Source organism: Papaver somniferum, chromosome 7 (genome assembly GCF_003573695.1).
Source record: "Papaver somniferum cultivar HN1 chromosome 7, ASM357369v1, whole genome shotgun sequence".
Lineage (NCBI taxonomy): Eukaryota > Viridiplantae > Streptophyta > Magnoliopsida > Ranunculales > Papaveraceae > Papaver > Papaver somniferum.
The window spans coordinates 157051512-157066525 of record NC_039364.1 but is presented as its reverse complement, the minus strand read 5'-3'; the positions used below and the strand labels follow the sequence as shown (position 1 = coordinate 157066525).

The following is a 15014-nucleotide window of genomic DNA, read 5'->3' as shown; positions in this document are numbered from 1 at the left end:
ACAATTGTGGGTCCATAAGACCAAATAGAACTGCCACTAATAAGAGACAAATGGTCAAGATCAGAAAAATGAGCAGAAAGAGAGATGGATTTATCTGGAGTGCCCAATTGGGCTTCATATGAGTGTCTCGACAAACAGATTCATCCGAAAAACGGGCCTCTAACATATGGATTTTCTCCTGGACAGTATCAGGAAGATCGGGTTGTGGAGTCTGAATAGACTCAGGGAATACCTCACTAGGCTCGAGTCCCAAGTTAGGGACTTCCAATGGGTATACTTGACTATCACAAGAATCATTACTACCCCCAAACATAGGGTTTTCACTACTCTCAGTCAAACCTTTAATTATTGCTTGGATTTCTGAATCTTCGGAGTCCTTGAAATGCTCAAGAGCTTCTTGTAGTTCTACAGTCGGTTCACCTATCTGTCTTAGTAAGATTGTCTCATCAAATGCATCCAAACAATCATTAAATAAAGTGTCATCCCAATTATCCTGAATTTGAACTAAAGTGCTAATCATATTCACTTCCTCTAAATCATTGGAAGGTTGTCTAGTAACATTAAAAACATTCAGTTCAGTGGTCATATTACCAAAGGATATGTTCATGAGTCCAGTCCTACAATTGATGATAGCATTAGATGTGGCTAAGAATGGGCGACCTAAAATCACCGGGACATGAGCACTTGGGTCCTGAACTGGCTGGGTGTCTAGAACAACAAAATCAACTGGATAAACAAACTTATCAACCTCAATTATAACATCCTCTATGACACCACGAGGGACTTTGACAGACCTATCAGCTAATTGTAGTGTCATGTTGGTCGGTTTCAGCTTACCAAGACCTAGCTGGGTGTATACATGATACGGGAGTAAGTTAACACTAGCTCCTAAGTCAAGTAATGCCTTATCGACCATGTGATTACCAATTGCACAAGATATGGTAGGGCATCCAGGGTCCTTGTACTTAGGGAGTGTTTGGTTCAGAAGAATTGAACTTAGTTGACCAGCTAAAAAGGCTTTCTTATGGACATTAAGCTTACGTTTTCGTGTACAAAGATCCTTAAGGAACTTGGAATAAGATGGTAGTTGCCTAATTGCTTCTAGTAACGGAAAGTTCATGGTAACTTTCTTAAAAACCTCCATTATGTCATTAAAGTTTGATTCATTTTTTGTTGGTGCCAATAACCGGGGAAATGGGGCTCTGGGGACAAAACCAGGCTCAACAGGACCCTCATTGGTCTCTTTAGAGACTCTGTCAGTCTCCTCATTTTCTGGCTCATAAGGGTGAACTACAACATGTTCACTTTCAGGTATGTCGACCTTATTATCAACTTTCTTTCCACTCCTAAGGGTCGTGACAACATTCACATGATTGTACGATTTCTCTCCTCTAGGGTTAGGATCAGTATGACTAGGGAACCTTCCATCTTCTCTCTCACTTATAAACTTAGATATTTGTCCTACTTGAAGTTCTAACTTGGCAAGACTCTGGGAAGTATTCTTCAATTCCTGCCTAGTTTGTTGTTGAAAGCTCATGTGGTTCCTTGATAGCATGTCATGGTTACTTACTAACATAGTGATAGCTTCCTCTAAGGTAGAGATCTTTTTCTCGGAAGTGTTCTGAAACTGGGTTTGACCTGAAGAGTTCTTAAAACCAAAACCTGGGGGAGGCTGAGAATTGCTAGACTGGCCTTGACTCTGGCCCTTAGACCAAGAGAAATTAGGATGGTTTCTCCAACCAGGGTTGTAGGTTTCTGAGTATGGGTAAAACTTCTGACGGTTCTCATACCTAGCATTGTTATAGACAGCATGGGCTTGTTCTTCACTAACCTGACCTTCCCATAATGAATTATCAGGCTCTATTCCACAACTAGAGACTTGAGAGGCTCTATTAGGTTCAACAAGGGACCTATTTTTAGACTGACCCATTTCCAAAGCTTCTAACCTTCTGGACAAAGCAGCAAACTTAGCATCTGACGCAAAACTCGTATCTACCATATTGGTGCTACTTCTATTGACCAAGAGTCTTTTAGGGGGGTCAACACAAGATTCCCACTGTTGGGATTTTTCAGCGATAGCTCCTAAGAAGGTAAAAGCATCATCATCATTTTTACTAGTGAACTCACCAGCGCACATAGACTCAACCATGGCTTTGGTCGAATAGTCTAAACCATCATAAATAATCTGTACGAGTTTCATATTATCAAATCCATGGTGAGGACACTGAGATACGAGATCATTGAATCGCTCTAAAAACCTATAAAGAGACTCTCCCTCTTGTTGCACACTAGCACTAATTTTCTGCCTAACAGCTGCAGTTTTATGCTTAGGGTAGAATTTCATATAGAAGGCAGCGATAAGTTCCTGCCATGTTTCTATGGATTCAGACGGTAGGTTGTTCAGCCAGGTCTTGGCTTTGTCTCTCAAACAAAAGGGAAACATCTTAAGTTTCAAGACTTCATCGGTAAGGTCCTTTATCCTAATTGTCCCACAGATTTCCTCAAAGTCCCTAATATGAAAATAAGGGTTCTCATCATCTTTTCCTAAGAATATAGGGATCATTTGAAGAATACTAGGTTTTATCTCGAAATTACCCGTAGTGGCTGGCAATTTAATGCATGAAGCTCGGTTGGTCCTGGTTGGGAACATGTAATCTTTCAAAGTTGCCATCATTGGCACAACTGGAGTACTAGGGGTACTATTGTCACTCAGAGATAAATTCTCAAAACTGAAGTTTCCAAAAACAGGGCTCTCCAAAGAAGAGTCTTCGAGCTCCCTGCTTAAATCAGAAGAACTACTAGGTTTTTCGCTAATCAATCGACCTAGAGTATCTCTTTTCCAAGCCCTATTAACAAAATCGGGCATACACTAAAAAAAATTCAAAAAGAAATAAAAATCCTAACAAGAAGGTTCTAGAAATCACACAGCAGGATGACTCGACTTTACCACAGCAAACCTAAAGATTTCTAGCAAACAACAAGCATGATGGCTCACTTAGATTGTTTCTAGACTAACTTTTAATCCTTCGAAAGGGAATTCGTTACAATTTAAGCAAACCCCTCTGTTATCTATCCGAGTTAAAGCAAGTTGAATCGAGGCGAGGGAAGATCAGTGGAGCTTTGATACTCAAAACCTCACCGATCCAATGCGGCGCAGTCACGCATTCAACTCGCAGAAACTGTCAAGAACTTCGAGGTGTGCTTAAAAAGAGTAACCAATATTTTTCGAATGATTGTCCTGTTAAGCTCGATACCCTATAGGTATCTTTCTAATCAGATTTTAAATCTTGGGTTCGCGTTAGGTTTTGTTTTCCTAAGGCGGGCAAGAAGGGAGCGGTGATGAAATCCGAACCCTTATCTTGTTTAGGCCAGGCCTTGCCCTTTACTAGGAATATAAAAACAGTCTGGTTCGTCCTCAAACAATTATCACCTTAAGGAATACAGTAACTCGCTTGCAGGGGATTCTCGAGTGTTTCGATTAGACTTACCTCCCGTACCAGACGGGCGATGAACCGTTGTTGTCGACTCGGGCCACGACTCCTATGTCGTGTGCGAACCCGAGGGGCCGAGGTGATATTGTAATCACCGTCCTTCCCTGCAAACAGTTTGTATTTAAGGATACCCTTCCGTAGGGTTTAAAAATAAAAATAAAAATGTCCCAAAATTAATGTCCAAAGTCCATAAAAAAAAATACAAAATAAAAGAAAGTCTAAAAAAAAAAAATTACAAAAAAAAATGTCTTTTTTTTTTCCTCTTTTTATCAAAAAAATAAATAAAATTCTTCTTCTTTTGCTCCTTTTGCTTTGCCTTTTACTCCAAGTCTTTAAATGTCCACCAAAAACTTTGGAAAAAATTTCTTTCGCTCCAACTTCAAGAATCTGAAAGAAAAAGACAAAAAAACAGAAACGTAAAGAAGAACAAATAAATAAAAAAAAAAATCTAAAAAAAATGCTAATTAAACACAGGTCCGCGTCGGCGGCGCCAAAAATTTGATGTATTTTCAAATGGTTGTAGAGATAGTGGTAAAAAGGTTCTTTTCAGACTTGTGAAGGTAACAAAATTTCTAGATTTAAATAAAATTTAGGGAAATAGCAAATTGACGTAAAATTTTATGGAGAAATAGGGGTTAAGATTCCACCATTCAACAATACTTATGTGATCTAATATTTTTTTACTATGCAATTTAAATAATTGGGTTGATTCTAAATATTGTCAAAAGCAGATTTTCCAAAAAAAATCAAATGTTAATCACAAGTATAATGCATCAAGAGTCTAAAACTAAGCATGCATTATCAAGGGAAAACACAATTGATTAATAAAAACCATTTAAATCATTTTTACCAATGCAATTAATCATATAAAAATATTGCATAAATTAATAAAATAGAGATTACCACATAATTATTGTGAGAATGGCTTCCTCTGTCACCCCTGGGATTGGGTTTAGCTCCTCATCCCAAAAACACACTCAAAAGATGTATTCATGGCTAAAATAGGTGTTTTTATTGATGTATATAAGATGAAACAGGAATTAGCAACGCTGTATAAGTGTTACAGCGTCACTGTTACAAAGGGGTAAGTGTTTTTGAGACTGCTGTAAACGATAAGCCCTTACTGCTGTATAAGAACGATACTTGTTCTGCTTTTAAGACTGTCAAAGAACGACGGACTCTGCGAGTCTGTTCTTCGTCTTCTTCTTCCTCCTCGAGCAGCAGCAGCAACAACAACAATACCTCCTGTAACTTCTTCTTCTCGTCTCTAAACTCCTCCTAACTCTCTCCTAAAACTTTCTAACCCTTCTTATGACTCGAACCAACACTTATATAGCTATCAAACCCCCAAAAATCTCCAGTGAATCCGACTTCTTCTTTTTTCTCTCTTCTCTGCGTTGTTGAGAGAATATCTCTCCTGTCATCTCCCTGTACGCGTTTGTTAGCTATAAATTTTCCCCAAGACTCTCCCAGGACTTGAATAATACTATAGAGAGTCTATCCAGCGTGAGACTCGCCCAAAACTCTCTCAAAAAATCTTTGAAACTTCAACAGAAAGTACGTGTCCCTGTTTGGACTTCGTGTGATTTTTCCGACTTATCCAGCCCAATTGACTGGGTCTAGACGATTTAAACAGGCCCCTTATGTCTTGTAGAGTCCATACATACCAAATACACCCATTGAATCGCTCTAAAACAGCTCCAAGATCGAACACAAAATCTGCCAGTTTGCATGCATTTTCCCGCCATTTTTTCAGTTTGAAACTATGAAGATGACCTCCCCTTATCTAGTTCGAGAGTCCCTTTAGCACGTGCCCTGAAATGGGGTGCCCCTTATCCAACTTAGTGGTGCCTTTAGCAATTCTTCCGGGATGTTTTCCGCACTTCTTTGGGGTTCCTCCGGGGTATTTCCGGTACACTTCTGGGGCGCTTCCGGTACACTATCAACGGAGGTCCAAATGCCACATTTTTAGCCAATTTCGCCGCAAAGCCTTATTTTTCCAAAACCACCTACAAATAAATGAAATAACCAAATAAGTACAAATTCGAGCACTAACAATGTATACAATTAATATATACTAGACACATAAATGCGTCTATCAACTATATTGATTTGTGAGATCGTCTTAGAACTCTTCTACACAATGGCTTATCAGTCTAAACATATTAATTGCGGAAGTGAACGAGAAAAACTCTATATACATATTGTTCAAGGATCTTAATTTAAATCTACTTGCAATTGTATTAGGTTTTGTCCATACAGGTTGTCGAACGAAAAAGTTGTTGGTGTACTTGGTACCCTCTCATTTTCATTTGTCTTCAGGTCGGATATGTGATTATATAGCAACCTTCAGGTTTTATACGTACTTGAAACTCATTTACTAGATCTCGACCTAGGATATATCTCAACACTTAGCTCTCTGGCCTTATATTTTTCAGTATTTGGTAGATGCTATATTTTGGCATCTACCGCTAGGTAAATTAAGATGTTAGTAATAATTTCTTGTAACCTAAGTAATTTTCAAACTGCTAAGTCTAGGTTATTTCCTAATTAGATACAAACAAATTATTCTTTTAGTTAGAACTTGACTTGAATTGAGGTTCTTTCCACAATTTGAGATATTAGATTAATTTAGTATCAACTAATTCCCATTACAAAATTACTTCGGAAAACATATTTAAACTTTAAAAAATAGACAATGTATGTGAACACTTTGTGGCAACTACCGAAATCAAGATCCGCAAACTAGTTCACTAGTTAGATCAATTTTTGTATGCTGCACGGAAAATATAAATATCAACCATAAATGTGCAAAACATTTTCTAAAAAAACAAAGAAGAAGAAATGAACCAAAACCAAGTTATTGAATCGGTTCACTATAGTTCGGTTTATGAACTCAAGAAGTTAGGTACACGAACTCAACTAAGTGGGGTTCAGAAACCATTCTCTTTCCATTAGGTTCGCGAACTCAAGTAAGTTTTTAGGTTCAAGAAACTTATTATCTTTTCTAGGTTCACGACCTCAAGGAAAAGCTTAAGTTCAAGAACCTTTCCCTCTCTTATTAGTTCACGAATTCAGTATTTAGTTTCAGAACTCAATGAAAACTAAATTAAAGTTTGAAGAAAAATTACTTGAATAGGTTTGCACACTTTGCAAGTAGGTTCGCGAACTTATACGTTCAAAACTCATGAGAGAATATTTACTTAGTTCCTATTTTCAAAAAGTTTTCTTATCTTCGAAATATCACCGGACTTTTAACAAAGAAGTTAATTTATGATTACAACTTTCTTTGAAATTTGACTAATCCTAAATCATTGACTTTGCGACGATAGATAGATAGATAGATAGATAGAACGGAAAAGAGTCGGACAAGAAAATCAATCTTTGTTACTAATTTTGGATGAAGTTATTTAAAAGGATGTCTTAGTGTGATCTTCAATCTTCAAAAGTAACTTGGATAATCCTAAGACTTCCACAGCCTAAATTAATCTAGACCGAAGCTGATTTCAGTAGGCTATAAATCAAGAAAGTTTTGGCGCCATAATTTAACAACATACTTGACATACCAATGCCTGTGGGTTCAACCAAGCATTCACTTTAACAGGTTCTAATGGGTAGAAAAGTATATTAAAAAAATACAACTAAGTTTTTCTCCATAACGTTAAACTTGAGATGCTTAGAAACAATGACAATGTAATTTAGGAACATGCGGTTATAAAGGGAGGTGGAGTTTCAACCCCAATAACAACCTAAATCCCTAGATCTGAACAAAATTCATCTCCAAACTGTAATACTCCTCCTCCATCTGGAAGGCAATTTCAAATTAATTTGACATAATTCGCCTCTAATATCCAATCAGCTGGTCCTCCTGTAACCACATTTTATGAATTTCTCCAAATTCCACAGCTCTTTTAAATCCATAAAGCATTGTTTATTGATCCTTCAATATTAAAAAACCACATGATTTGGACCGAAAAAATGAAAACTCAATTGGGATAAAGAAAAGAGTACCGAATAGCAACAAAATAACCACTCACACTGACTACACCATCGCTGTAAGAATCAGTGTTGAGGTGAGTGATCAATTCTAAACTTACTACAAATTATTACATATTGAAAAGAGGATGCACTCCATAAACAAGCACAACACCAGGTTTTTTAAAATATGATAAAAATACAACAAAAACAAATTCGTCAAATTCAAAAATGGTATATATGTTAATAATGGATAAGATCTATAAGTATCTTTCAATAATGGATAAGATCTATAATATATATTGTAAAAGTGGGATTTGGCTCAAGTACAAGGACAACGAGGACCTCAATACCTGAACTGCCACAATATTACAATTACAACCAAAAGGATCATCATCCTTATTAGTAGAAATAATCTTGACGATTTCAATTTATAATATGTACTAATCAATAGAATTTTTTTTAATTAATAGTTTAATTTTTCGTTTTTGTTTTGTTTTCGTTTAAGCGGACTTTTATTTAATGAGAACTCTAAGCTAAGTTAATTAGTTACACTTATCTAATCATATCTTCCTTTCACCCTCAAACCAACAACATTATTATTTGTTTTTTAACTATGGTATTTTAAATTTTGAATGTAATAACTATATTTTGATTTATACGAATAACTAAGTCCTCTTTAACAATCCTTTCAAAGGATTCAGCTGCTATGTTTCAAGCTGCATCTTTGTATACTTTCAACAAAAACGATCCCCTTATTGCTAACACTCGAGGGGTGATATTAGCCCTAAAATTGGCTCATAGAATGCAATTTAAGCACATTATTATTGAAGGTTAGTTTCCCAGTTGATAACACGCCGGTCACTCCTTGAAAAATATGATGTTTGATCCACAATCACGAGATGCCAACTCGATGGATCACAATCTCGCAAAATACTCGCTACGTCATGGGTCTCATACATGGTGGACTTCTCCAATCCATTCGTCCTTCATCAAAAATTAGTTGATCGCTAGTCCAATCTTTTGCTTCTTTGTCGTTGTTTCTGCTTTTCTATTGTTCTTAATATCAAAATATATATATTTCGAGTTATAAAGCCATACAATGCTAAACCATTTTTTTACCATTATTGTTCTGGTAGTAAACAAAAGCTTTGATTTACTCATTCTCTTTCTTTTACAACGAGGATTATGTCGTGGAATTGTCAGGTCTTCAGCAACCCTTCTACCAGAACTTCACTATGAAATTTGATCAAAGGTCAAAAACCTGACATGATATTTCTATGTGAAACTAAGAATGAGTCTTCTAAGATGCATCAATATCTTAGTAGATTCAACTACCCCGAATCATGGGTTTATCCTCCTATTGGAAGAGTTGGTGGTATTTCTTTAGTTTGGAAATATGGCTTAGATTGTGAAATAGTCCACAACACTGATAAGATGATAAATATCATAATTTCTGATAACTCTAGTAAACCAGAATTCGTAGTCACTTTTCTTTATGGTTATGTATATCATGAAGAAAAGATGGCACAATGGAGATTTACTAGTGAAATTGGTGATTAAGCCAACCTTCCTTGGGTTATCATAGGTGACCTCAATATCACTATGCATGCCCAAGAAAGATCTTCTTTAACTAATCCTACTATAGTTGATTTTCCTGAAATTCAAACTATTCTGGATAATGCAGATCTTTCAGACTTAGGATATACTGGCAGTAAGTATACTTGGAACAATAGAAAATCTGGGGATAATTGTATTTATGCTAGATTAGACAGGGCTCTGGCTAATGGTCACTGGTCAAATCATTATGGTTCTACTCCAGTAAGCCACATTGATACCATTGGCAGTGACCATATTCCTATTATCTTGGAGACTAACTCCTTCTCTTATCAAGGTAGTAAGCCCTATAGATATTTAAAATGTTGGAGTAGTGATCCTTTTGTTATAGAAGTCATTAAAAATGCTTACTCTAAGTACATTAGAGGTTCATTCTCTTTCCAATTTACTAATAGGTTGAGAAATGTTAAGCATGATTTGCAATTGTGGAATCTTAATCATTTTGGTAATATTGATAACAAATTCAGAACTTTGAATACTCAACTCCATGATCTTAATAATCTACCACATTCTTCAACCAATGTGGATTTGATTAAACAAGTAGAATTTGATCTAGAACATTGGCAAAAAGTTCAAGAGGACTTTTATGCTCATAAATATAGAAAAGAGTTTTTCAAATCCTTTAATAGGAATACTGGGTTCTACCACAATGCCAATAGAAGAAAGCACTTTAACAATATTAGTGCTCTTAAATTGGATAATGGGCAGTGGGTTAATGATAGAGCTGCTCTTGAAACCTTGTTGGTGAACCATTTCAGTTCTATTGGGACTTCTTCAAATCCTTATAGGAATCCTGAAATTCTTAATTGTATTGAACCATGTATCTCTAGTAGTGATAATTTAAACCTGCTTAGACATGTCACTAAGAAGGAAATTATTGATACTATCAACCAACTGACTCCATGGACTACCCTAGGGATGATGGTTTTCCCCATGAGTTCTACAAAGATAATATGGATCTCTTAATTGATGATGTTTGGAAAATTGTTAATAGTTTTTTTTTATTCCAGATATCTCCTTAAAGAGATGAATCATACTTTTCTGTCCTTAATCCCTAAAGTTAACAATCCCTCTAGTCCTACTGAATTTAGACCTATTTCATTGTGTAATTCTAATTACAAAATAATTTCCAAAATTATTATAAATAGAATGAAACCTCTCTTGAGCAAAATGATAAGCCCTTTTCAGGCTGCTTATGTCCCTGGGAGAAATATTCAAGATAATGTCATTATTGGTCATGAGTTGGTTCACACAATGAAAAGAAAAAGGAAAAAGGACAAATGGGGTGTCATGGGCCTTAAACTTGATACAGTAAAACCCATGTATATTGATACTCCATATATTAATAAAAAATCATGGTCCCAACTTGGGCCACTTATAAATAGTAATAACCTCCATATTTTAATGTTATTATTTTTTTTGCGGTCCCGCCTTAAGAGATTTACCTCCATATATTAATAATTGACACTATATTAGAGAAATATAGATCTCGTTACACTGAAATTTATGATGAAATAAAATACTTATCTATAGTGTTGAGAAAAGAATAGGTAATTTTTGGTTTTTACCATAAATTTTGGGTTGTTATAGATTGATGAATTATCTTTTAAGATACTAGTACTATCTATAATTGTCGAAAACATCACAAATTCATGATAACCTTAAAGTTCTTAGATATACATACATGTAGTTGTGTATTGGAACTATAAAGATGTATTACTTGTTTAATAGGATATAGATACATTGAACTAGAATTTTTTTAACATTTCTGAGTATACCTCCCTATATTAATAACCTCCAATATATTAATAAATTTATGAATCCCAAGTGTATTAATATATGGAGGTTTTACTGTATGTCTAAGGCCTTTGACAGAGTTGAATGGTCTTATCTCATAGACATTCTTACAACTTTTGGCTTTTCTTAACATTGGTGTGACCTAATCCATCAGTGTATCAGTACTACTAGAATTTCTATCTTGTTAAATGGTTCTCCATGCAAAACTTATAGACCAACAAGGGGTCTGAGACAGGGAGATCCCCTGTCTCCATACATGTTATCATTGTCATGGAATCATCATCAAGATATCTCATCCATGCTGAAAATTGTCAACTCATTCATGGTTAAAGGTCACTAAAGAAGCTCCAAGTATCAGTCATCTTCTCTTTCCAGATGACTGTCTCATCTTTGATAAAACCTCTCACTCTGAAGCTACTAATTTATTGAGCTTAATTAAGGATTTTAGTATTGCTTCTGGTCAGGTTATTAATCTACAGAAATCAGGTTGCTTTTTAGTAATAATGTCCATTCAGATCATGCAGTTTCTCTTAATAATGATTTAAAAGTTAAGAAAATATCTCTAAATAAGAAGTATCTAGGTATCCCCTTATTCATTTCTAGAGCTAGATCAGACTCTTTTAATCACCTCAATGAAATGTTTGACAAAAGAGTTTCTAAATAGAAAGGAAAACATTTTAATCAAGCAGGTAGGTCTGTTATGGTCCAAAATGTTCTAAAATCTTCACCTATCTACCATATGAATACATTTACTATCCCTGATTCTATTATTAATAACACGGAGTCTTCTCAAATAGACTTTTGGTGGGGTAAATCTAAGGCTGGGGGTCTTTACTTGAGAGGTTGGCCAAGAATCTGCACACATAAATACCAAGATGACCTAGGTTTTCGCAACCTTAAACATGTAAACCTCTCTTTGTTAACTAAAACAGCTTGGAAAGTCATTCATAATCCTGATGCGTTATGGGTCATTATCTTGAAATGTAAGTATTTTAAACATTGCCATCCCCTTCATTGTGCTAAGAAGGTGAATTGTTCTTGGTCTTGGAGAATTATTAGCCGTGGTCTTGAGGTCATTAGAGATAACTCCATTTAGGAGGTTAGAAATGGTGATGCTATATCTGCTTTTACAGATAATTGGTTTCCTAATGTTGTTGAACCTAAGTTTATTTTTAACCCTAATCCTAATTTTGTTGTCTCTGATTTCATTGATAAGGAAACAAAAGATTGAAATTCTAAGTTAGTCAATGCCTATTTTGTACCATAGAATGCTAGTAGTATTTTAGGCATTAGGATTCCTTTGTCTGGCTGTGACAGAATCATTTGTCAACACAGTAATAATGGTTTGTTTACTGTCAAATCAGCCTATAAAATCATCTCTGGCCAGAATGTTTACATGAACAATCCTCAGCGTAGTAATCCTATTTACAGATCTCTGTGGAAGCTTCCCATTTTGCCCAAAGTTCAGATTTTTGCTTGGAAGTGCCATGAAAACATTCTTCCAGCTAAAACTGTGCTTGCGAGATTTTCCAATGGTCATGACACATCTTGTAATATGTGTAACTCTGGTATTTCTGAATCACCTAAACACATTATATTGCACTGTGAATTTTCGAAATCTGTTTGGTCTCTAGCCCCTTATGCAGATATTATTGAACAAGATAGTACTTCTAACATTAACCTGCATGATTGGGTTATTAAATGGTTGTCGGATGATGGATTGATAAAGAAGGCAAGGTCTGTCTTTTCAATTGCTTGGAGCATTTGGAAAGATAGATGTTCCAGTGTCTTTCAAGGAAAAAATCTTAATCACCAGTCTACTGCTAGACTTGCTCTCATGTTAATCAGTGATACTGATTCATACTTGAATAATTGTATTTCTCATGATTCAGTTAAACCAGCCTCAGTAGATGATAAAACCATTGATCATGTCACTAGCACATTGCCATCTGATTGTCATATTATCTTCTCTGATGTTGCCTTTGATAATGATACTAAATAATCTGGTATTGGTTTGGTCTTAACTGACCTTGCAGGTTCATTTTGGATGCAAACTCAAAGCTGAGAATGTGAGAAATGCTGAGGAAGTCGAAAGTCTGGCCTTATTTGAAGAAGTGAAATGGGCTAAAACTAAAGGGCTAGTTAAAGTATGCTTTGTCAGTGATGCTAAAATAGTAATCGATTCCTTTAATTCAAGTAATAACCAATTGCACTGGTATAATAGAACAGTCCTGGATGACGGCAAAACAATTAGTTCTTGTTTTAGTTTAGCAAGATTTGAATTTTTGCATAGAAGTCATATAATTCTAGCAGATAAAGCAGCAAAGTGTAGTAGAAGGTCAATAACCTCTGGAGAATGGATGGGTTATATCCCTGCATTCTTAAAATCTTCTATGTAACCATCCTTTCTTTAATATATTCTTCATTTTTCTAGCAAAAAAAAAAATGCTATCTCCGAGGGGGTACAAAAGTTGTTATAGACGCAAATCACCCGGTTCCAGTTTAATTCTGGATAATCGTATACCCATTGATAGTCCTATGCTATAATAAGAACGATTTTTTGGGGAGCATGGTTTTTTTGGGGGGACCATGGTTCTATTTTTAGTAAGACATTTAGAAGTAAATCTAGGTCACCTCTTATCTATATATTTATATTAATACCTAAACTACCCTCATGATTAATTTTGGGTAATGATTAGTGAAATGATTAAGCTAAAGAGGTATAATTATTGAGAGAGTAAAGTTAGAGAAGATGAAGAAGAAAAACATGGAAAATAAAAAAAAAATTGAGTTCACTAATCTTGAGTATTCAAGTGATGATTCAATTAATGATAGCACATCTGAATCTTCACCTCCTTCCTCTCCTAGAGTATTTGTTAATCTTCACAATGATCCGGATATGAGTTATTTCTTAGATGGTGATTGTATTATTCCTCAAACTCAATCTCAAGATGAAAAGGATGGATTTTACCAACCACAACCGGAGGAAGAGCATTTGGGTTATCAGGTATGCTTCAAACTTAGATAATGTTGGTTTAATTGCTCCAAACTTTCAAAAAAATGAAAAAATTTTATGTAGATTTGGGCCAGTTCGGTTACCATATGTCAAGAACATGTAACCGAACACACCTGAAAGTGTAGTTCAGTTACGTTTTCCAAACACGCAGGTTACCGAACTCGCTCGTTAATGGAGGTTTTAGTCGTACAGTGTAATGTTCGGTTTGTCGCAATGTAACCGAACTTTAGGGTCTAGAAGTTCGATTGCTTTGCAAACAATAACTAACCGAACTTTACAAGAAATAAAATTTTACCAATTGTACGTAGTCCGGTTGGTACGCAAAATTCATACCAATCAACTATCCAACCGAACTTTACGTTAAAAAAAATTATTCCAAGTGTAAGAAGTTCGGTTGGTCGCAAAATTTTATCCAAAAGCGTATCTAACCGAACTCACCGATAAAAAAAACAACCAAAGTTACAGTGCTATATTCGGTTACCTAGTATAAAATGGTAGGTAACCGAACTTTGAACTTAACAATTTATTTGGGTACATATTGTGTGTTCGGTTACATATCAAATTGCTCTACCAACCGAACTTAAAGTTCGGTGATATCCTTATTTTGCGAAGGAACCGAACTTATGGACTTGTGTTGTTCTAATACAAGGAGTTCGGTTAAAATTATTTTTTGCGAATCAACCGAACTCTGAGTTCGGTTAAGAAAAAATTAATTCGTGATAACCGAACTTTTTGCAATGAAACCGAACGTTTTGCGACGTAACCAAACTAAAAGTTCGGCTGAGACTTGTTTTTTGCGACGTAACCGAACTTTTCTCTGGAAAAAAACCTCCATTAAACCTCTCTGCAACTTCCATTTTCAACTCATTTTGATGATTACTTCTCATTTATTCAACCAAAAACGAAAGACAAGTAATGAGTTTGTGAGAATATCTTTGTTAATGTTTTAAATTAAGCTATATATATAGAGGTGGTGGTGGTTGGTGGTGGTGGTAATCGGAGGTAGTGGTGGTAATCGGTGGTTGGGGTGGTGATAATCGGAGGTGGTGGTGGTGGTGGTAATCGGAGGTGGTGGGCGGTGGTGGTGGGAGGAGGTGGTGGTAACCGGCGTTGGTGGG

The 15014-nt window shown here is 35.6% G+C and overlaps 1 protein-coding gene across 1 annotated transcript; it reads left to right on the top strand.

The window, feature by feature from the left end:
* The first annotated feature begins 10232 nt into the window (after window positions 1-10232).
* On the top strand, window positions 10233-13279 carry LOC113295424. Its single transcript, XM_026543764.1, has 4 exons — window positions 10233-10394; window positions 11213-11344; window positions 12148-12810; window positions 12917-13279. The coding sequence occupies exons 1-4, from the start codon at window positions 10233-10235 to the stop codon at window positions 13277-13279; spliced, it is 1320 nt and encodes a 439-aa protein (XP_026399549.1).
* The last annotated feature ends 1735 nt before the right edge of the window (window positions 13280-15014 follow it).

Excerpts from the sequence above, each read along its gene's own strand:
- LOC113295424 (XM_026543764.1), top strand. The coding sequence starts at position 10,233 with ATGAAACCTCTCTTGAGCAAAATGATAAGCCCTTTTCAGGCTGCTTAT. Across the intron at positions 10,395-11,212 it reads TGGGCCTTAAACTTGATACA|GTCACTAAAGAAGCTCCAAG; the intron begins GTAAAACCCATG and ends TCATGGTTAAAG. Across the intron at positions 11,345-12,147 it reads TTAGTATTGCTTCTGGTCAG|AATGCTAGTAGTATTTTAGG; the intron begins GTTATTAATCTA and ends TTTGTACCATAG.